At 38.6% G+C, this 24,691-nt stretch overlaps 1 protein-coding gene across 3 annotated transcripts in view; it reads left to right on the forward strand.

The window, feature by feature from the left end:
- ITSN1 (intersectin 1) overlaps positions 1–24,691 on the forward strand; it is a gene marked incomplete at both ends in the record, with an annotated part of 104,641 nt that overhangs the window by 36,665 nt on the left and 43,285 nt on the right. For 2 of the 3 annotated variants that reach the window (XM_084276287.1, XM_084276288.1), the window contains 5 exons: positions 7,097–7,221; positions 14,807–15,036; positions 15,484–15,605; positions 22,285–22,529; positions 24,094–24,253. In XM_084276287.1, the coding sequence (XP_084132413.1) occupies positions 7,097–7,221; positions 14,807–15,036; positions 15,484–15,605; positions 22,285–22,529; positions 24,094–24,253 (882 nt within the window). Of the gene's footprint in view, positions 1–7,096; positions 7,222–14,806; positions 15,037–15,483; positions 15,606–17,632; positions 17,648–22,284; positions 22,530–24,093; positions 24,254–24,691 lie in introns of all 3 variants that reach the window. The other variant, XM_084276289.1, reaches the window with a different exon arrangement.

Here is a 24,691-nt window from a genome sequence, read left to right on the forward strand (position 1 = left end):
GGGCTTCGGTCAGTCCCGTGCAAGTTGGTTTCCTTCTTGGCCGGGGGCGGTGGAGGGGGTGGGAGGCATTCATTCCACACCCTCCCCCTGCTGCACCGTGGGGTCTCATCCAGAGGAGACAGTCCTCCACAAACTTCTCCAATGTAAGTCCTTTCCCGCAGGGCTTTATTTCTTTATCACAATGTCTCTCAGTCCCAGTCCTCTACAGGATTCCAAGCCTCCCCCCAGCAAACCTGTTCCGGTGGAAATATCTCTCTCTCATCTCTGTGTCTCTGATTCTCCTCATGGCTGCAAGTGCTGGCAGGGGCTTATCCCAATGTAGGGTCACAGCATCTCCTCTATGCCTCCACCTGCTCCATCCAGCGTGGAGCCCCTCCACAGGCTGCAGGTGGGGTCTGGGCCTTTTCCATGGGTTTCTCCATGGGCTGCAGGGGCATCTTTCTCTCTGGCACCTGGGCCGCCTCCTCCCCCGCCCTTCTCCGGCCTTGGTATCTGCACAGCTCGTTACATCTTCTCGCTCCCTTCTCCGGTGGCAAAATGCAGCTGCTTCTGGGTTGTTTTCTCCTGTATGTGATTCTCAGAGGCGCTTTGACTGTCTCTGGGGCTGCGACTTTGGCCTTGAAATGCTCGTTGTTTATAGTTTAGGCTGGCAGAAAACTCTAACTCCTGCTTAAAGAAACCGTCCCGGCAGCACAGCCTCACAAAACTGCAACAAAACCAAAACCAAAATTGTAGATGGGTGGTCTACTACACTCTTAAGTGCAAGGCACATGGCAAACTAGTTCTGATGAAATGCTTAGAAGCAGTGAAGTTGACAGCAACATTAAATTATAAAGTTTTGTCATCATTGTTGAGATTTATTCCTTAGTGGCTGAATACTGGTTGCAGTATCTCCTATGGGAATATATCCTTAAAGTTTGCAGAACTCCATTTCTGATTAATTCTCTAGAAATAGGCTACACATGATCTACTGATAGCAAATACAGAAATATGCTGCAATGGTACAAGATAAAGGGATTTAACCATAACAATTTAACTAGTAGCTAGTGTGCCTTTCCATTGAGGAGACCATAAGATTTACCTAAAGTTCCAAAATATTCTAGGTTAATATGTCAACTTGTCAACACCATAGTAGTATACAGTGGGTTACATCCATTTGCCTCCTTCTACAATAAGTAAATACTTAAAACAAGTGTCAAATTACCTCATTTTTACTTCATGACTTAATAGTATATGTGAATAACTAGGGAGATAAATATTTTTTTTTTCCACTGGACCTTTTTCATCCCTCCAGAAGAAACGATTTTAACTTTCTTTTGAGTAGTCTTTTGGAGCTGAAGTACTTCAGCTGTTTTTTTTTCACGTTAACAGCTCAATAGTTGGAAACACTCACAGGGTTTGGTTCCTTTTGAAAAACTTTCCTAGTATAAGATGTTACTCCTTTCAGAAGGGAGAGTTTCAAGTATCTTTATCAAGTATCTGTAAGTAGAACCATATGGTTTCAAGGAACTGTTAGTACTAACTTGGCAGAGAAGTAAGTGTCTCAGCCTGCACCTGGCCAGAAACCCTTTTAAATCAGATTTGAATCATTTTATCAGAGGCGATAATAGTTTTGTGGATTGTGCTGTGTTTGGCTGTAGAGTGACTGTGTTTGTAACAAGGCTAAAAGTTGGGCCCCTTTCAACCTCTGAATTATGGTTGAAGGAGTCTAACTTTCATTACTCTTTAAAAATTTTAGCCTAGAAATCTAATAATTAAAATTTATACAGTTATTAGTAGAATGTAACTAGGCATTAGTAGAATGTAACTTAGGCTTTTGTGTATTTTCTCTACTTTATAAAATAATTTCTAGAATAGAAGCTTTATATTAGGTTTCCTGATTGTGTATGTATAATCCTACTAATTTACTGAATGTACAGACTATTTATACGTTCAGTGTGAAACAAAGCAGTAAAATAATTCTTAATATGATTCTCCTCTCAAAAGACCCAATAATCAGTTTGTATAGCATAGAAAAATCAAGTATTTAGAGCTTATCTGTGTTACTGCACAGGAGAAGACAAGTCAATTAGCTTTCCTGAATTACTTTAGTCTTGCTGAGGAGTACTTCTCACTGCCTGGAGAAAGCAATCAACAAGTAGATTCAAGTTCTTTAAAAACGTTTTACATTTTGTGTTGTGTTCGGGTTGTTGTCAGTCCCTGTCTAGTCAGTGTGCACTGGACAAGTCTTGCATATGAATGCCTGTTTACATTTGAGCATTTCTTTCTTCCAGTCAGTGGCAATGGAAGATGCAATGCTGCAGTGCCTGGCAGTTCTCCTGGGCTGCGTCAACTACTTAGACTCCTTTCTAAAGGTCTCCATGCCATACTCAGGCAGTACACAACTATCTCAATCTGAGTGATGAACCTCCTCCAGTTATGTGCTTCACTTTACCATAAACAGATGAGTGTGCAGTGTTTAACTAAGTTAGTATTTAATAAGAGGTGCTAGCACTAAAACATAACCAAAGAGAAGAGTTGATTCTTTATCCAATCCTTACTGCCTAGGTGAGGACTGTGCCTTTAATTGCAACCTGGGCAAGGTACTAGTTAGTAACTTTTGTCTTTTGCTTATCCAAAACTTTAAGTTCATTGCCTGCTTTGGTCATGATATTCAGATTTTTTTTAAAAAAGAAAGCACTTCTATGTTAAGTATTCCTAGGCAACACTGTAATTTGGGATGAGAGAGATAGAAGTACGTTCCTTTTGTCATATCACCCATAGCTATAATATGGGATGAAAGGAGGAACGGTCTCTGTCCAGGACAAAGCGCAGGTGCTTTGAGGGCTGGGGAATGGGTAGAAAAGTATTGCTGTGGGAAAGCCCTGGTGAGCACAGAACTGTAGGGTTCTTTCCTCTGGGATGAAATGCTCTGGTTTGTCTCAAGGGGAAAAGATTTGATGGAAACCTTGTATTGTAATCCTTGGAGTATCTTGAGTTCTGTTGCCTTTGTGTCAAAAGGCAAAATTTGGGCTTTAAACAACTGCATTTCTAATGTTAAGGTTTTCATAGCAATGTGACTTGTCTGTATATAGTGAATATTACTCTGCTGTATGAAACTCATAATTTATATTTGATATTATGTGGGTACCTAAATGTGGCTATTGTAACATCTCGAAATTATACTTGTTAGTCTGTTTGTGCATTAAGTGGAAAGGTAGCAGTTTCTCTCTGCTTTTAAGGTAAGACATGCTTTGTCCTGCACATCAGACAGAGGAAAGCATCATTATGTCTTTGGAGTTACAATATACAATTTGTAAATGTACAGCTTTTCAGTTGCTTGTGTTTGTAAAAGATAAGTGTAGGGCTGTGCTGAATATTCAGCTGGCAACTGTTTCATTCTGTTGACTGTTGAAGTGTTACTATAATTTTGTTCTACTGGTGTTCTGTAACACTGTGGGAGATGCTGATTCTTTCTTCCCCATCCTCCCACTGGTGTGTGGCAAAGCAACAGAGCATGTACCTGTTGCATGAGATCCTGATCAAATCTTTGCAGCTAGTGCAAAGAAGGATATATATTGTATTTTTTCCTGTCTCCAAAAATATTCCATCCAGTGCTATGAGTATAAGCTAGGTTGGATTTTTCTTAACTGTTAACAGCTGTGTCACAGAAAAATCTCTTCACAAAATACTGAAATAGCACATCAGCTGAGAGGGAATAATGTGTTAAAATGTTTATGGGAAATTTAAATAATTATTAAAATGCCCCTTACCGTCTTAATTTAGCTGAACATATGGATAAAATGCCAAAATAAGCAAACAAAACAATTTGGACCAGAGTTGGCACTTTAACTGCTGTAGTGCACTTAACTCTTGAAGTGCAGCAGTTAATGATCCCACTATATGTACTTTACTATGAGAAACCACTTGCTCCAGACAAACATGGAGTCACACCTCATAGCTACAACTTCCCCAGTTTCCTACTTGGCAGAAAAAGTGGCATATATCATGCATTTAGTGGTGAGATAAACTTGATGTCTCAACTCTAATAAAAATAAAATGTTGGGCTAACCCTATAGTTGGGCATCTAGTAGAAGTAAATCATGTTTGGTGCACAGATCTCTTGTAAGTTGTAACTTGATTTTATGTGCTTAGGAAGTTGTTCTGAAGGAGCAAAAATATGTTTATTCAGAGTTAGAGGTAGATTCCTGATTCTGCCTATGTAGATGAACTGAATCATTCTTTCCAGTTTACGAATTTCTTGTTAGAAAGTAATCTAAGCTCAGATACTAGCATCTGGGTTGTCTCACTTGAAGATTTAGAGATTTATTGGGCTTTTTTGTTTAACTGTGATAGCCTTCGTACTCTTCAAGAATTTTAGTTCCTCTTGGCTTAGTGATTTATTTCTACTTAACTGCTGAAACACACCAGAGTTTGGAATAAAGATGCAAAGGGGAAGACAAACCTGGAAAGCACTGCTGTCTAAATCACTTAAAATTAGTTTGCAAGTAACAACATGTTACCTTCTGTGTTGCCTTAACAGAAGTACATGACTATCCCATATCTCCGCTCAATAGCAAGAGGAGTTCTCACCAACCAGGGCTCAGAATCTTGAGCTGCTTAGCCTACAAAGTTAAGTGACAGGAGGGGAGGTGAATGTGAAGGAAAGCAGAATAACATCAGATTTCTGCTCGTGGTGGGGGCTTGAAACTAGATGGTCTCTGCAGTCCCTTCCAGCACCAGCCGTTCTGTGATTCTGTTCTTTGTTGAACAGAAGCATTTGCTAAGGCTGAACTAAATGTAAGAGAAACCTGTGCTTTGGATATCAGTCTCTTTACCCAGGGCAGAGAAACAGCTTGTTGAAAATCATGAATACTAGTCAAGGTGTTTGATAACTTCACAGAAATAGTATTTTGAGCTTCAAAAGCTATATAGACACTTAGTTTGATGGCTTTCTGCAATCTAAAAAAAATTCTAGTGCTGTTGGCCAGGTGGAGAACTGCTTTCAACTATGCCATATTCTAATCTACATCCTTTCAGATGGGTAAATAGCTCTGCTGCTGATGTTCTCATGGCTGCATATTTGTCCTTTGCACTTGTACATATCTTTTGATTCAGGTAATCGTGTAGAGAAGTTAATTTGAAGCAAGGCTCAAATCCTTTGTACCTCAATATAGTACAAGTGTAACAACATTAAAGAATCTTCAATAACTGTATGTTATTAATTCAAACGACTGTTCACTCTAGTTAGCACTTCTACATGTTTATGTATGTTTATGGTTAGAGGCCATCTCTAGCTCCAGATGCACTTGACCAACTGTGTCTTCACTACAATCTCCCGATCCATTTATTTTCTCATTTTTCTACTCAGGCCATGCATGAAGGTTTATACCATGGGCATTCAGGGTTTAAAAATCGTCACAAAGGCAAAATTCAGCCTGAATAATTCTGGTGATTTTGCAAGAGTTGTTTAGTTTACATTCTGTAATATCCATCCTAGATCCTAACTATCTACTAAGCTTTAATGTTATGATGGAAAATAACGATGATCATAAAATGTGGTGTTGCCCAAATTATCTCTGAATTTCAGGGAGTTTCATGCCTTAGCTGAGCTTTAATTAAAACTTGTATGAAAACTGATTATCTCTTTAATGACATTAAATTCCATTTTCACTGAATTTAAAACCAAGGATCATTAATGAAATGAAACTGAGAGGTAGGACAGGAAGTTCATCTTCTTTTAAAATTCCATACATATATCAGAAGCTGTTTTTAATACCTTGCCAAGGTGATGCACCGCTCTCCTTCATAATGTAGTTATTTTGACATTTTAAAATTTGAGGTCACGCTGTGCAGTCATTCAGCACTAAAGCATGTATTACTTTCAATAACTTAATTTTTTTAGACACAGTGCAAATACAATCTGTAAATAAGCTACTATTTCAGCTATTATGAAACTATAGCTGAGAAGTTACTAATGTTGTGAAATTAACTTTCTGAAACTGTTCTCATTTTGGCCCTTTGAATCACTTGATATTTGTTGGGTGGGTTTTTTTGTTTTAATCAATTTTCTATGTTTTGGTCAGTGCATGATAGTCGCAGGAAGTTTTCATCTGGCTAATTTGTAGATTTTGAATTCCTCAAAAACTATCCAAATACTTTGAAGATTAACTCTTTCAAATCCTGAATGAAATAAGATAAACCTTTTAAGGGTACATAAATAAAATTAATGTGCATGATGTTAGCCAACATATTTCAATAAAAGCAGACATTACTAAGATACAGAAACAATTTCCTGCTACAAACTTTTTCTACATATTTTTGTCTGCACTGTATCTTCATTAAAACATAAGCATTTTTGAAGTGACATGTTCAGTGAAATACTTCAGTTGTCTTAGGTAAAGTTATCCTTTTATTCTTTGTAATACTGAGGCATTCAGGTGGAAAATTCTGTTATGCAAAGAGATTCAGGATAAAATTTGTAATCGAGTTAATAAGTGTTAATGTGGAAAAGTAATCTTGAGGAAGAGATAATTTTATTATTATTTATGTTCCAAAAGTTACAATGTCTTTCTAGTTAATTTGAAAAAAACCTGACTTGTATATGGATGAATTTTCTGTGCCATGATTCATCCTAAAGACTTGACTTAAGGAATTCAATCTCCTGGGTATAAAACAGTCCTAAGATTCTTTAGTGAATCACTGTTCAGTTCAAAATAAGTCTGATTAACTGAATCAGTTGCTATGTTATGAGCATCTCAGAAGGCAGGTTTTTATATGGAATGTAATAATTCAACAAATAAGCAAGCACCTTAAAATAAAACATAAGTGCTTTTTGGATTAAGCTTTTTCAAACCTATGACTTTTTAGTGATGTTTAAAAATGGCTTTCTCGTTAAACTTCTAACATTTCAAGTTATGAGTAAAAAGGGGGAAAACGTGGTTTTACAGACCTTTGAAATCTACCTTAAATGTCTGCCAATGCATTTGGCAGTGCAGTAAATTTGAACAGAGATATCCAACCATTTGCAAGTTTTGCTACTTCACAATGAAGTATGTGGGGCCATTAGTTATGATTCACATAGTATATGTTTACACATATTTACTTTTTTCTCTAGGAGCTGAGAGAAATACATAACAAACAGCAGCTACAGAAGCAAAAGACCTTGGAAGCTGAGAGGCTGAAACAGAAGGAACAAGAAAGGAAGACGGTAGAACTTGAAAAGCAAAAGGAAGCTCAAAGGTAACAAACTGCTCTAATTCAAGCCCTTTCTGTAGAGATATTAGAGGGCAAAGCATTTTGCAAATAAATAAAATAAAACTTGGCATTTTCATGACCATAATATGATCTCCAATAACATATCACTAAATGGCAAGAATACTCAAGACCTAGACCAAGTTTCATTTTGGTGCATAATGATCCCTCTTAAGACTAGGGAGATCTCTTGATGTATCCTTAAATGAGAAGTGTGCTCTGGAGATGAGCTTCTGTATCTGTCCATGACTCTGTAAAACGCACAGATCTCAGCAGCGTTACTAATGTGTAGTGTACTTCTACACCTAGAAATGGTCTTTAAAAGTGTGACTAGCTATGTCTGTCTTTTATATTAACACAAAATACAGAGCTAATGTTTTTCTGCTCTGCACTTTGTTTTTCTACATGTTTTCAAATTTGGTTTTCTAAATGTATTTACAATATATTTATTTAAGATAATGGCATATAAGATAGCAACCAGTTCTTTTCTGACATCATTTATCAGTAGCTGTTTGATTTAATTTTTAGCAATTATAAGATCTACGTACTCTTAATGTAAACAGATGAAAACAAAAGCCTGGAAAAAAGGGGTCTTAAATTATTGGTTATAACATTACATGGACTGATTAACTGTGTAACTGTTGTTTAAGTCACGTCAGGCTTTACGTGTCAGGCAAAACCTAAACAAGGTCTCAGTACAAACACTATCTTTAAACAGAAATAGTATACATAGAAAGCAATTAAGATTAAATCCTTTGCAAAAGCATATGTCTTAAAGATCAGCTTCAGAAATAGTAAACTTTCTAAGAAAACAGCTTTCTACCATGAAGAAATAACTACACCAAGTATGGTTAAGTTGGAACTGTCCTTGAAAACAAGAAGGCTGCTAAGGTACTGCAAGTATAGGAACACTAAATATAATCAATTACAGAACATTAAATATCCTGTTTCCTTTGAGGAAATTGGAAATAGAAAAACCACAGATTTTAGAAAAGGAAAAATTTCAGCCATGGAAAACTTCACAGCTGACTTTTCTTGCTAGCTGAGCATTTAGATATTATCAGTAATGTAAAAACTTCACGCTGCCCAAATATTTAACCTTCTAAATAATCATAAGTGGTATAGTTGCTACAGAGAAGTTTGCCAGTCTTACTGATGTGCAACAAACACCAGAATGGATAAGATAAATGACTAATCCTCATGGCATGGATACTGCTCCATAGTGAGTGTGAAAGTATGCTACCTTTTTATAGCTATATTGTAAACAAATAAAGAAAGAAGAATCTTTTGATCATAATTGTGTGCACTTTAACCTTTGGCTTAATGGATTACACCAGTCACTTTATACTGAAAATCATCTTAACAATGGTTTTTTTTTGGCACTGAATTGTGCACATAATTTACTTAATTGAGTTAAAAGCCAGACATACATGTTTGGAGATATTAGAGCTATTTTTGAAGACCTCTTATGGCTAATTAGTCTTAATTATCTTCAGACTAATTCCATGCAGGTTTGTACAGTTGTAGCACTAATATACAGTTCAGAGAGGGGGGAAGAAAATACACTTGAGTAAAATTAATAGACCTTACTCTTGGTGTTTGGGAGTGGTGTAAAGTAGTTGGTGAGAGAAAAAAGGAAATTAAAAAAGTAAAAAAGCAAGTATAGCTAAGTCCCAAAATAGAGGTCATATTCCACAATAATTAGCACATCAGGAGTCTTGAAGAAAGGAAAAGAGCAGACTGTCAAGTTTTCTATTCCTAACCCCAAATTGAGCTCATACCCAAGTTTGTGTTTCTTCAGCTCCTCTGTCTCTTCATATTCCCTTCCTTGTCTTCAACTTGTGGTGTTGGCTTCCATAATGATCAAAGAAGAAAATTCTGCGCCTTTTATGAAAAGAAAAAAGAAATCAGACTCACAGCCCCCTCTCCCACCTCCCAGATATATTTTCATCTGCAATTCTCACTGCAGCAGTTAGAGCAAATTTGGTTTATAAGTATGGGAAGACTTAATCACTCTACTAGAAAAATAATTTAAAACTCAATTTCCCATCTAAAACACACCTGCCTATACTCACCTGGTAAGACACCACTCAAGTCAAAAAGAATCAAACTCTTGAGTGTATCTGTAACTGCTGAGTAATTGGCTCTGAATACTTTGCAAATGAACATACTATTTAATATCTTTGTAAGTGATCTGGATGATGGGATCAAGTGTACACCGATGAAGTTGGCTGATGATACCAAACTGAGTTGGGAAGCAGACGCTTTGGAAGGGAGAGCCACCCTGCAGGAAGATCCAAATAGGCTGGAAGAGTGAGCTAGCAAGAACCTTGTGAAGTTCAGCGAGAACAAGTGTAAGGTCTTGCACCTGGTAAAACGTGATCTATGAGGGCAGCAAAGGCTGGGATCTACCCAGCCGAGGAGCAGCTCTGTGGAAAGGACTTGGCGGTCCTAGTGGATGACAAGCTCAGTGCCAGTGACCAGTGTGCTGCAGACTGCCAACGGGATGCTGGGTTGCATCAACAACGGCATCACCGGCTGAGGTAAAGAAATCCTTATCCCACTCTACTCTGTATATGTCAGGCCACACCTGCAATACTGCATTCAGTTTCGGTCACCACTGTACAGGAAAGACATGGACAGGCTGGAGAGGGTCCAGAGGAGGGCCGTGAAGATGACCAAAGGACTGGGTAGCCTGCCATCTGAGGAAAGGCCAAGAGAACTGGGTTTGTTCAGCCTTGAGAAAAGAAGGCTTCGCAGAGACTTCATCACCATGTTGCAGTACTTAGAGGGTGGCTACAAAGAAGATGGAACCTCCCTTTTCATAAGGAGTCATGTTGGAAAAGATGAATAGTAATGGATACAAGTTACTCCTGGAGAGATTCCGACTCCACACAAGGAACAGATTTACAATGAGATCAATCAAGCATTGGAAGAATATCTCCAGGGAAGAGATTGGACACTTTGAAGATTCAGCTGGACAGCATGCTTGGCTATCTTGTCTAGATTGTGCTTCTGGAAAAAAAAAAATAAAGCGGGGGGGAGACCAAAAGGACCAGATGGTCTTTGAAGTCCCTTCCAACCTGGCATTCTATTATTCTGTGATACAGAATCACAGAATAGTGGGGGTTGGAAGGGACCTCAAGAGATCATCGAGTCCAGCCCTGAAGGACATAACCTCTGAACTGTAATCTCTGAATGTCAGAACAACAAATTTATTAACTTGTTATGTGACTTTACATTGAAACATATAGTGGCATTTCATTGAAGAGGAAGTAATACCCTTCATGCTAGTGTCTTAACCTCTACTCACAGTAGGCTGATGTAGAATATTGAAATGGTATCAGCAATTCCACTGAGAGAAAAAATTTACTTTTTATTATTATTATTATTTTTGTGTGCTTACAATGTATTAGTTGCCATCTTAAGCAGATACAAGGTACCTTGATACCTCTCAGAAAATATTCTTGTCAACTCAAAACTTACATTGATACAGATGCGACTTTTGCCCTCTGGTGCTAGCCTACTGTTTGGGAAGTTGATTTTTCCCTTGAAGGAATTTCCCCTCCTCCCTCCCCACACCCCTCCAGTTTTTGGCCAGGAATTCATCTTGCCCTTGAACAAAGTATGTTCTATATAGTAGGCCAAGTACTGTAATGACCAGCTTGTTGTCATGTGTTTGTCACTAATTTTGTAAGTATGAAGAAAGCATTGAGGTGGAATGGGTCATGGAACAAAATAAAGCACACTGTGTATCTGTTACAGCCCTTTAGAGTTATCTTTACTGGTGCAAATTTTTTCTAGCAGAGAATATTTGTTCTTTTCCTGTGCTGAAGGAGAAAGACTTGTTAACTTTCACAGTTGTGAATGTGAAATTTTCTGAATGGTTCTGAAGAGTGCTGTATGAGGCTTGCAGATATTTTTACTCCTGCCTCTCAGTAGGAGGATCAGGACTGCCACTTTTTCTGTTGTTGCTTTTGTTTTAGTTCCAGGGTTGGGTTTTTTGGTGTGTGGGTTTATTTTGGGGTTTGTTTTTTTTTTTTTTTTTTCCCTGATTTGGCTGTCTTGCGTCTTATCTTAAGATTGGAGACAGCCTGGGCTGGAACAACCATGCCCTGGTTGAGTTTGTGATCTCGAGGAATGTGGGCCTGGCAAAGAGAGGGATCAGGACCCTAAACTTTAGGAGAGCAAACTTTAGGCTGTTTAAGGAATTGTTGGCCAAGATCTTCTGGGAGGTGGTCCTTAGAGACAGAAATGTTGATGAAAGTTGGCTACTCTTTAAGGATGCCTTTCTGAGAGCTCACGAGCTCTCTGTCCCTCTGAATAAGAAAGTGGGCAGGAGGGGCAGGAGACCAGCATGGCTAGGCAAGCACCTGCTGGTCAAACTGACGGAAAAGAAAGGCAAGTACAAGCTGTGGAAACAAGGGTGTGTTGCCTGGAAAGAATACAGGGATGCTGTTCAGGCTTGCACAGATGGGATCAGGAAAGCCAAGGCACAGATGGAACTGAACTTGATGAGGGGTGTTAAAAACAACAAGAAGGGATTTTACAGGTACATTGGCCAGAAGAGACAGGCCAAAGAAAGCATACCCCCTTTGGTAAATAAGAAAGGAGAATTGACTGCAACTGATGTGGAGAAGGCTGAGGTACTGAATGAGTTCCTTGCCTCAGTCTTCTCTGGCAGCCAGGATTCTTATAATTCTCAAGTCCCAGAACCTTGCATCCCTGGACCTCTAGGTGGGAACTGGGGGAGTAAATCCCGCCACCCATCCCCACTGTAAGGGCAGAGCAAGTCCGAGACTGCCTCATGAGACTGAATGCCTACAAGTCCATGGGACCGGATGACATGCATCCCAGGGTCTTGAAGGAGCTGCTGATGTGGCTGCCGAGCTGCTCTGCATCGTATTTGAAAAGTCGTGGCTGTCAGGAGAGGTCCCTGGGGACTGGAAAAAAGGTCACGTCACTCCCATTTATAAGAAAGGGAGCAAGGAAGACCCAGGGAACTACAGGCCGGTGAGCCTCACCTCTGTGCCTGGGAAGATCATGGAACAGATCATCCTGGACGACATGTTGGAGCACAAGGGATGAGCGGGTGATCCGGGACAGCCAGCACGGCTTCAGCAAGGGAAGGTCATGCCTCACCAATCTGGTGACCATCTGTGATGGAGTGACAGCATCAGTAGACAAAGGGAAGGCGACTGATGTAATCTACTTGGGGTACTGTGTCAAAGGCCTTGCACAAGTCCATCACATCCTTATCTCTAAATTGGAGAGATGGGGATTTGATGGGTGGACCATCCAGTGGGTAAGAAACTGGTTGACAGACCGTAGACAAAGGGTGGTGGTCAATGGGTCTATGTCCAGGTGGAGGCCGGTGACAAGCGGTGTCCCCCAAGGGTCTGTCTTGGGACCAGTGCTCTTTAACATCTTTATCAATGACATCGATGATGGAATTGAGTGCAACCTCAGCAACTTTGCGGATGACACCAAGCTGAGTGGTGTGGTTGACACAACAGAAGGAAAGGAAGCCATCCAGAGGGATCTTGACAGGCTGGAAAGATGGGCCCGGGGGAACCTAATGAAGTTCAACACTGCCAAGTGTAAGGTGTTGCACTTGGGACGGAAGAATCTCAGGCGTATATACAGATTGGGAGAAGAGCTCCTTGAGAGCAGCCCTGCTGAGAAGGACCTGGGTGTCATGGTGGATGAGAAACTTAACATGAGCCAGCAGTGTGCTCTTGCAGCTCGCAAGGCCAATGGTATCCTGGGCTCCATCAGAAGAGGGGTGGCCAGCAGAGACAGGGAGGTGATTGTGCCTCTCTACTCTGCCCTCGTGAGACCCCATCTGGAGTCCTGTGTCCAGATCTGGGGCCTCCAATACAAGAAAGATGTGGAACTATTGGAGAGGGTTCAGAGGAGGACCATGAAGATATTAGAGGGCTGGAGCACCTCCCATATGAAGAGAGTCTGAGGGAGCTGGGCTTGTTCAGCCTAGAGAAGAAAAGGCTGCTGGGGGACTGCTTTGCAGCCTGAAGAGAGCATGCAAACAGGAGGGGAATCAACGAGTAGACAATGGCAGGACAAGGAGGAATGGATTGAAGCTAAAGGAGGGAAGATTTAAATTAGATATTAGGGGGAAGTTTTTTACAGAAAGAGTGGTGAGGTGCTGGAACAGGCTGCCCAGAGAGGTGGTGGATGCCCTGTCCCTGGAGGTGTTCAAGGCCAGGTTGGATGGGGCCCTGGGCAACCTTGTGTAGCGTGAGGCCTGGACGTTGGTGGCCCTGCCTGTGGCAGGGGGTTGGAACTCTATGATCCTTGGGATTCCTTCCAATTCAGACCATTCTATGATCTAATGATGTTTGTGGTTTTGAAAAAATAAGCAGAATCAATTTATTTGGTCAGCATTCTTGACTTCCTCCTGTGTTTTACAGCTGAAAAGATAAATTACAGTGTCTAATTTGCTGCTTATTGGGTTTCAGGGAAAACTTTATGAGAAGAAAGAATTAATTATTGAAAATCTCTGGTGATAATTGTAGCTGATACCTACAGGCTTAGATTAAATAAAAGGAATTGCACTCAAATAAAAGGAATGGTAGCTTGTGATGCTGATCTAATGGGCTACTCGGATTGCTTGAATTAGACTGCTTGGAAAGAGATTTTGAAAAGCAGCCTTATGGTTACATGGTAGCGAAGGGCTTATGTCTGAGGGTTTGGGTGCTGAGGAGTTTTGGTTTTTCAGCCAAGGGAAATTTATTTATTTTATTTTTTCTTTGTATGGTTCATCACTTAAAGCAGCTATGTAGGATTTACAGATCCCTTGGAAAACTATGGAAAGGAAATACATAAATATTCTTGAATGCTCAAGTTGAGACTCAGATGATGTTGGATGGAAGAGGTGGGACTGGACGTGTAAGATACCGAATGTTACCAAGCTTATACTTTTCAGACCATTGTAAGCTGAGTAAGAGACTGTACTAAGATACCTGTGTAACGTTTCATACAATAATTAGAAGAACAGAGGTAAATATTTTCATGTCATTGTAGAGGAAAAGAGATTGCATAAATCAGGTAAAGTTTAGCATTTACTAATCTCTGAAGAACTCTGGCAAGAAATACGTGTTGAATCGTTTTTCCCACCATGCATTCAGCTCCAAAACAAAACTAGGCTATCGCTCCTGTACGCTCCTAAATTCTGTGGAATCATACTGTGAAGGTGCAGTATTGATATGTGTGTTAAAATAAAAAAGTTAAAGGTAGTTTTTAAGTGTAAGGTTACATGAAATGATATCCTCTCATTTGTCTTTGAGAGCCACAGCCTCTTTCTCTATGAATACATATGGAGTGGTAGCACGTCTTTCTGAATGTTTCTCCTCTGCCCTCTAGGAGTCATTGTGTAAGAAGATCCTGTGGAGTGGTTCATAACTCACCCAAATAAAACTAACAGCTCTTACAGGGTATGCAAAAGCCATAAAGAGTACACTTTATATTATAGATCACACAAGGACAACTAATCTTTTATGGTCTTTTGTTTGACTTTTGTTTGACTTAAGAAACCACCTTAATTGTCCAACAGGCGAATCCAGGAACGGGATAAACAGCGGCTTGATCGAGTGCAACCAGAAGAAGAACTTCAGTGGCCAAAAAAAATTCAGGAAGATGAAAAGCAAAAAAGGGAAGAAATAACCAAGAAGAAAGAGAGTGAGGACAAGGGGAAACAGGAAATGCAAGAGAAATTGAGCAAACTTTTCCAACCACATCAAGAGCAAATCAAGCCAGCTGTCCAGGCTCCTTGGTCAAATGCAGGTAGAGGAGAAAAATCAAGAGATGTTGTTGCATGTGCTTCTTGAACAATTATTTTCTGTTTTGTCTTTCCATTTAATACAAAAGAATATTCAAGATTGGATCGCCAGTCTTATTAAAGTAAATCACGTATGGATTGAGCTTTTGACTCCAAATTATTGAGTTTCACTGGTATTCCTAAAAGTATGGTGTTTAGCAGAGCATAAAGTTAAAAAATAGTAATATTTCTCATGGTCTTTAGAGAATAAAGTAGAAAAAAATGTATTTTAAATTACTCCTCTTATTTCCTCTGTGTATAAAGGGGGATAATATACTCCCTACAGGCAGTGTAAAGCTTGTTATTTTTTGTCTCCACTTTCTTCTCGTTTTTTCAAATACTTAAAAATAATGTGTGTTGGTTTGATTATATTTTTTCTTTGAATCTGTATGTGTTGTTTTTCTTTTGCTCAGAAAAAGCTCCTCTAACCATTTCTGCTCAGGAGGATGTAAAAATAGTGTATTATAGAGCACTGTATCCTTTTGAATCAAGAAGTCACGATGAAATCACTATTCAGCCTGGCGACATAGTCATGGTAAGAAGGGATTGCAATATTACTTAAAAAAATTACTTGAGCTTTTGCACTTGTGTGATTGAAACTATCTATAGCAAGATTTTTTTACAGACTTGAAAAAAGTATTTCAGTGAATACTGAAATAATGCGATATGATGTAGTAACCCTATTATAATAATGGATAGCTTCATTGTAAGTTTAGACAATAAGGGGCAGTTTAAAGTTTATGAAGAAGTTGTAAAGTTTAAATAAACATAATCTCTGAGTAGATTGTATCAGTTTTAATATGCTGAGCTGCATGTGTCTGTCAGTGTGTTCGGAAGGATTGCTGTATAGAAGCTATCTCAGCTTCTTGTCCTGCAAGGCACCTAGGGAGTAAAATTATTGTTATTTTCTATTGAGAGAGTGGCTGTTATGTGAGGAATCTAAAACTGGTTTTGATAAATAACGTATGCTTCTAATGAGAAATTTACCTTTTTTTAAGAATGGTACAAGAGCAGGGTGAAATTTTTAATTTGTAAAATTAGCTCCATTAGGAGGAGGTGATGTTCAGTGTAATACTGTGTGAAACAATTATGGTAAGCTACAGGATGGCTACGCTTCTGTCATGATCAAACAGATATTAACAGTGTCTTTGTACAGTTGTGATTCTTCAGCAATACTGGAAAGTTTTTATACAACTCTTCTGATGACAGTTTTTGACATAATGATCTAGTATGATTGCAACTCGGAATTGTTTGTGTAATGATTTACTCTTTGGATGTTTTTTTTTTTTTATTCTACTTAACTCTTTTGTGAGATTCCTCTTTAAAATAAATTTATGGTTAGGTAGTAAAATGTAATTTCTAAAAAGAAAAAAAAAGAAAACTTCAGAACCTAAAAGTTAGATTGCAGGTGTGTTGATACACAGGAGTTTCCTTTCTTTTTTTCTAAATAGACTGAGATACAGGGATATTGTCAGCCTGTAACTTGTGTTAAACTCCAAAGCAATATTCTGCTTTTGTCTCTATCTCTAAAATTATAGTTTTTTTATTAGTGAGTGCAGTTATTAAATGTGTAGGCTAATATTAATAAATTGTTAGTATGATTTTAACATGCATATATCTTTTCATAACAGAAATTCCTAGTTTAACTATTAAATGATACCTTGTTCACTGTGAGAAAGTGTATCCATTATAGTGTTTTATCCCAACAAAACAGATTTTAAGACCTGTTGCATTCTTGGCAGTTTACAAAGTGGATTTTGGGGAAAAAAAATACACTTTGTAGCCTCTCATAAGTTGTAATGATGACTTCTTTTTTAAAGCATGTATTCTAGAGAGGTGAGCCGTCATCTCTCAGCCTTTTGCTTTGTTTAGTTGTTTTGATTTTTACTGATTTGGCTGTGTCACACTGAAGTATTGGTGACGTTAGAATCTGGTTTTGGAAAATAAAAGGTGAGTCCTGGATTAGTAGTACTACTGAATAACTCAAGAAGAGGCCTGCCTATTATTCTGAATAACAATGCAAAGTGATTTTGTTCTGCGTCAGGAAATAGAAACGGTCAGTTAGCTATTAAATGAGAGAGGATACAGGTACATGGGTCTCCTTAGGCTATTGAAAAAAATTCTGTCTTGTCTTGCTTACTTGGGAAATAGATTGTAGCCTAGGCATATAAGTAAGCTTTTTCTTTTTTTTTCCCCGCTTTGAGGAAGAGTGATCACTATCAGGTAGACTTGCAAGGAAGTATCTTTTTTTTTTTGCCAAAATTATATGGTATTTTTAAGGACCACTTCATATGTTTTACATAGAGACTTTGCAATCTGAGTCTTCCTATATGTTACTTTTGGACTTTAATTTACTCTACAAAAGTAGAGTAACTACTCTCAGTCTTCTTTATTTAATTTTAACAATAATTAAACTTGATGACTGATTCTTGTGGGACTTATCTCCTGCTCTGTAGTAATTGCTTAAATGGGCTACTCTTAGAAAAGTTAATATAACTACGACACTTTTCTGAAATGTGTTATAATTCTGCCTTGCTTTAAATCATTGCTTTCCTGATGGAGGTTAAAAGGGAATGGGTAAGTGTGCTGTATGGCTGTTAGGAAGTCTACGCAATTTATTCATTTTCATAAATACAGATTTTTGTTACCATGTAGTTTACTTGTTTTTGAATTCACCTAAGGTAAAATTCACAAACCAGCTCACATTGTCAAAAGTAATTTAAGTGCAATGGACCAGAACTTACTTTTGATAATGGGCATTTGGACTCCTAGACTCTTTGTCCTTCAGTGTTTGTCATGTCCTGTGGTTCTGAAAGGTGCAAGTTGGTTACGTTTTGGAAAACAATCATTTACAAGCTTACATGTTAAAGCGTGTCTAATTTATAACATAAATGCAACTCTGTAGTTAAGCTGACCAGTGCAGTTAGGAGTTTAGTGTGTGCAACAAAACAAGGCTTGCTTAGAATAACTGTGTTCTAACATAGGCAAATTTAGCCCCTCACCATTTTAGCCCCATAAATGGCTTTGTGTGTGCAGGCTCGTGCAAGCATGTTCAGTAATCATACAGCTCTACAGAAGATTCCACCCAAACTCTTTCACTGCCGTAAGCAGAGAATCCAGCAGAAGCCCAAATCCAGTGGCTGCATACATGGGAACCAGGCCTAAAGCCTGGATGTAACTAGGACTGCAGAATTCATTACGTCAGAATGACTGGTGGCTTTAATAGATGTATAGCTTGTAAATAGTTTTTACAGCAGTGTAATGCACTTTTACACTGTGCATGAATCTTGAGCCCTGTCTTGGTGGAAATTAGGGAGAAGGTTTATTCTGAAAGGAAAAGTATTTGCAAATTTGAGGAGGGATTTCTTCTGCCTGACTTTCCAGTACGTGTTAGTTATCTGTAGCACGGATGTATTTTGTGTAATGGTTTAAAAGTGTCTGGCACGTGGGCTGTATTCTTTTTTAATTCTTCTACTTTTTAATTACAGGATTCTGCTATTTTAACTTGGATTTCTGCTTTCTCTGCTCTTTACCTTTCTATGCTCTTTACATTTCTTTCACTGTTAGCTAGATTGATTTATGGTCCTAACTGTAACTTATCCAAGATTTGTCTGGCAACAAATATTCTGAGCTAAGAAAGCCATGCCTCTTTCAGGGCTCTGCCTGTTCAAGAAGTTTCTGTTATATGTATGAATATATGTATACAGTGTATGGAATTCTTCTCCTTTGGATAGCTCTCTTACAAAGCAAGTCCTGATGGCATTTGCTGCTCTTAGGCTTCAACTTGAGTAAATGAACTGATTTTGTTGTTCCTGATAATATTTTGTATAATACAGCTTATTTAAGTAAACTTAAGCATAAGTCAATGAATTACAGGTGAATTATTGAATTACTGAGCTATAGTGGTTCTGATAGTAGGAGAACATAAGTTAAACAGGAAGTTCATAAAGAAGCTTCCATGGAAAGTTTAAACCAAATTCACAATGACAGCTTCTCATCGGTTTTGTTAGTTAATGACTGTGAGAGAATGAATGTTCTTTTGTATTAGACAGATAGACGGCCCCGTTGTGTTAGATCCTGTGTAGGCGTTACCACCATATGGCCTCTGGCCTGCAGAGCTTATGTGTAACGTTACAACAGGAGTATCAGAATATCTAGATCAAAAGCCCACAAGCGCAATAGAATTAGTAAGGTCATTTAATAGGTAGTTGAACAAAACAGATGGCGGTATGCCGTTTAGCTTTGTAATGCTTCTTAGTGAGAGAATTAGGTTTGGCTTCCTATGTAGAGAGAGTATCTACCATAAAACAGGGCTTTGGGCTTTGTGTGTGCACACATTGCTTGTGCTGATACACACGCCAGGTCCAAGTGGGCTTGGCTACTGCAAAGCCAGTCCTTCTGTTGACAGAGGTACTAACTGGACCTGTTGCTTTTGCTGCTCTTGCTGTTACCCTTGTCACTCATGTTCAGGCACTGGAAATGAGTAGCTGTAAGCTGTGGCTGTAAAGTACGGTCAAGCAAATAAAAAAATAACAACCCCCCACACTCTTCAGGTGTGATTTCAGAGTTTAGTTGTATTTTGGAAATCATCTGGGATAGTTTGTCGTAGGGACTTTGAGGGTGGTGGGTGTAAAAATAGAAGGAAATTAGAACAAATTTGTTTCAAGAAGGTTCAAATTAATTTATTTAAAGTTCTAGTACTGTACTAGAAAAACAGGTGTAAATTATAATTTATATAAATAACTGAGAAACTTGGGGTTTTTTTAATGGATTAGAGTTGTATTATCCTTCCAAGTTCTTTTTCATGAGTATACATAGAAAACCTAATTGGACTAAATAAGCATAAATTTGGCTGTCCTAATAGGCTGGTTTTATGAAATATTTTAACTTAAAACTGTCTTCTAAAGAGACATTAAACAGTTGTTTTTAAAAACCTTTGGTAGGGCTTTCTTTTTCCTCTGCTTTTAAAGAACATTTCAGTCTGAAAAGTCACAGTGGTTTCTGTACAACTGGGATTCATTTCAAAGATGCCCTTCTCAGAACATTACTGTAACAGATTTTTGACTTTTCAGTCCTCATTTTTTTGTTTCTTGGTGATTCTAGTTACTACCTAACCCATCAAATGAGAACAGAAATGATGTGGCTGTTACTACTGTTTAGATTTTTCAACTTTGCATCAGGTTCTGATAAACCATTTCTCCCTCCCTGGTCCAAGATTCACCCTCTGCTGTGACCTTCCATCACTCATACTGCTGCTTTAATAACCCCACTCAGTGCTGCAGTGGAAGTTTTGCTCTGCACTGCAGTAAAATCACATTGAAGCGGTCAAGCATGTGGTCCATTTATTTCTGGGTTTGCTTTGAGTTGGTAGGGACTGAGACAGAAGATGTGTCCAACAAAAGCAGAAACAATGGATTGGTTTGCACCAAAAGGGGAGTGTAGGGTGCAGATTGGAATAGGAGGCAGGCAGAGAGCCGATGACTAGCCTAATGCAAAGCAATCTATCAGCAGCTCAGATGGGTAGTTGAGGGACTATCAGAGGCGGAAGCTTTGCTGCTTCTGTTTCAGTCACTTCTAGGCGAAAGAATGGTTCCACCCTTGGTCAAAAGTGACTAGTTTGCACCATTGCCACAAATAATTTGTTTTACCTGTAATTTTTTTTTTTCCTCCTAACAAGCAGCTGACGAGATTATATTTTTTAAATGGATAGGGAGAACGCCCAGGTGTGTTTCCAACTGTAAAGCTGTAGCTTGAGTTGCTACTCCGTGTTCTTTCTGTATATAAAATGCCATATACTGAAATCCTTTGACTGAAAAGGATACTATTTGTTACTCCTGAGCTCATAAAGCATTCTATTATCAACATATCTCTCAGGTTGATAATGGATTTTTAGGAAATAGTGTGGGGTGATTTAGAAGTATAAATTCCAGCTTCTCTGACTGTTACTTGCCACAGTCAGCTCCTGTGTTATCCTGTAGTTTGAAACTCTACTGTCTTAAATAGATGAGAGAAAAACTTGCCCAAACCCAGCCACTCCTGTAAGGTTGGTCATGTGGGTTTTCCTTCTTTTTGCTGTTGGGGAACCTGCAGCTATGAACAGCAGTCTGTTGCACACAGAGCTGGTATTTGCATGTGTAAGGTACAAACCCTAATTATAGGTAAGGGTTGAAAACAGATTCTTCTGGTTTGCCAAGGAGACTAGATAGCTAGAACACCAAATTTACCAAAACTAATACTGAATGCAACTGACATTGCCTTGGCAGTACTTAGCCACCACATCAGTTCACCAGGGGTAATAATAGTGAATTGCTTTTCTTCTGTGATTCTTGTTGAATGTGGTTAGCTGCAGGTCTCATAATTTAAACTGATCACTTTTGTTGAAATAGCAGATAAAGACTGTAGGTTGTCAGTAGAGCTTGGAGAACAAATGTGTGAAATGTTTAATAAGAGTTAACAGGGAAGTGTGACTTTTGCGAAGTTGTAGCTTAACACAATTATCATAATAAGTAGGAATTAAAATACAGCTGCAAAAATAGCCCATTTTTGTCCAGTACTTTATGGCTTGATGAAGATATTAGAGTGAGGGAAAAGAACAGAGATCTACTAATTCATGTGTGAAACCTTAGCACAGAATTGTTTTGTATAAATATGTTAGTAAATCTGTGAATTTGTTTTGCATTGTTAGATGGGTGTTGTTTTTAATATGCTGTGGATTCTTGTATTTTCTGCAAGAGAAAAATCCAAGAAAGCTTCTTAAAAGCTGTATTCAGTGTTAGTTAAACCAGAAATATCAGTATTGTAAGGATTTCTGTAGAACTTGCTTCTCCCAAGTCTGCTGTACTACGACAGACTTCCTACCAGCTGTTTAAAAACCCATGCTTGGCTTATGCATTAGGACTGAAATAAAACTTCCTTACTCCATCAGCAAGAAATGCTTTAGATTTTGGCTTGGATAGAAAAAATGTGGTATTGCATTGCAAACTGTTCCCTAATCTATTAATATGCCACAGAAGGAATAGTTGCCAACATAATCCTTTGAAGGTAAATTAAATAACAACAAACTTCTACCTAGATGGAACTTGTATTTGTAACGAAGGTGTCATGTCTTTGTAACTAGAGGAAGTTAATTACTGTGGATGAGGTGGATTGTTTTAAGTAAAAAAAATCCATTTGTAGGTTATGTTTCTTAATTTTCTAACTTAATGCATCTACAGGTGGATGAAAGCCAGACTGGAGAACCAGGGTGGCTTGGTGGAGAATTGAAGGGGAAAACTGGATGGTTCCCTGCAAATTATGCAGAGAAAATACCTGAAAATGAGGTTCCAGCTTCTGTAAAGCCAGCAGTTGAGGCGGCTGCTGCACCAAAAGTTTCTGTGCATGAAACCACAACATCATTAGGAACTCCTGCTTCTACAGAGTCTACTACAACTGCCAATAACTGGGCAGACTTCAGTTCAACGTATGTTTGAATAGTAATTATCTCCTTTTTGGTCAGTTTGACTGTGGTGGGAATTAACACAGGGCATCAAGATTGCTAACTAAAAATAGCTTGTTGGAAGTAAAATATTGTGCCATAGTAAATAGTTGAAATGGCAGCCCTGTGGAAGTTTAACCGTGCTCCCGTCATCCCAAGCAATACAGAAGGACACATCACAAATAGGGGACATTACTAAGTAAGGGTGGTGACATGGTAGAATCCCAAGGTGTTCACTTCTCTAAAATTAGTAGACACCAATCCTCATTGAAGGTTCAGACTTGGATTGTGCAAAATACAACAATGACAGAATTAACATGGAAAGATGATTTATTAATTCTTTATCACAACATTAATGCGTGCTGCAAGTAGAACATATGCCCATCCCTAGATGTTAACTCAGGTTAATGCTTTGTGCAGTATTATCAACCTCATGTAAATGGGTTTGGGTAAATAACTGTCTTATCTTTTGATCTTGTAATACAGGTTGCACTAAGATATTTAGACTTTAATTTATCAATATTACAGTACATAATATGCTCTGTATTAAAATTGTCATCAAATAGGTCACAGTAGCTTTTCCAGTTATTTAAACGTTTTCTTTTTTGCTACAGCCATTTTTTCTGAAGGGAGGAGGGTGAGGGTAAGACTAAGTCTTGAGCTTCCTGGATATGGCTGACATATACTGTATTTTATTGTTTTGACTAAATCATACTTTTGACAAAGTTGTTTCTGCCCTCTGTGGATAATGCATGCTTTCGTGCTTCTCATAAAAATTAATATTCGATACCATACAAAGTGAGTCCCAGAGCATGTATACCAGTAATACTGTCCTTGACATGATATAAGGATTAGGGATGGTTGTGGCCTGTGGGCAATTGATTACTCCAACTAATAGCACAAGCAACTGGCAAAGTGAACTTAGGTTTATGATAGATGTTTTATTTACACTCCTAGGGTTCAGGGGATTTTGTTCATTTAAGTGGGTATTTGGAAGAAGAGATGTGGGTTCTGAGATTTAATAGGCATTTTAAAGGACAAGAAAGAACACAAAAAGAGTAAGAGGCTGCATAACAGTCTAAACAGTTGAAAGAGGTCAGTAGAAAAGAATATTAAGTGGCAGAAAAAAGGCAAGGATTTGTATGGGAAGAACAAAAAGATGTATAAGGGAAAGGGATGTGAAATGTCAGTGATGTGCAGGTGTGAAGGGTTTTTTTTACGTTACTTCGTTCCACTGTGTATAATACAGACTGCACTACTGGGAATTCTGTTGTATTGGGGCACAGCTAAGAAATAAAACTAAATACAGGAACTGCTGGTCTTAAGTAGCAAGGGCAAATGACTGTATTTAGAGCTTGCCTAAGATAAATTACTTAGCCAATGTTTGGTTGCACTTCTTCCACCTGAGAGTTATGATGCTCATGGAGAATTCAGTTAAAAGAAATTAGCCTAGAATGTAGACTTGCCCCTTCCCCTGCCCCCATCTTCTTGCATGAGTGGTTTTATTCAATTCAAAATGGTAGGAATTTTGTTGTTCTCTTTTTTTCAGGTGGCCAACAAACACTAGTGAGAAACCAGAGACTGATAACTGGGATGCCTGGGCAGCTCAGCCGTCTTTGACTGTTCCTAGTGCAGGGCAGCTGCGGCAGCGATCAGCCTTCACTCCTGCCACTGTTACAGGATCATCTCCTTCTCCTGTCTTGGGTCAGGTGAGTACCTGTGTTCATTAAAAATCTTCTGACCCAGCACAAACGTTTGGAAAGCGAGGTGTGAACATTGGCCATGCATTAAAACAGTCCCCTGAGATGGGTAAGGTATTTCAGGTTGAAGCAATGGACGGGTAGTCTACATCCATTTGCAAAATTTGTGGCAGAATACAACATGAAGCAGTTTCAGTTCTGCTACTCTGTGCTGGTGGTTTTTTTAAGCTTTGGAGGTCTGATCTTAATGTTTTGGCAGGATGCCAGTTTGGGGTCACTTCCTTGAGGCTTTTCTGAATCACATGACAATAACCTTCACTCCAAAATGCATTATGTACTTAAGTGGAATAGCAATGGCAAAGCTTCACATCAGATGAATTCCATCCATCTGTTAAGGCATTGCCTTTTCCTCAACTGAATAACATACTGTTCTTGTAAGCTAATATG

Source organism: Gallinula chloropus, assembly GCF_964237585.1.
Source record: "Gallinula chloropus genome assembly, chromosome: 1".
NCBI lineage: Eukaryota > Metazoa > Chordata > Aves > Gruiformes > Rallidae > Gallinula > Gallinula chloropus.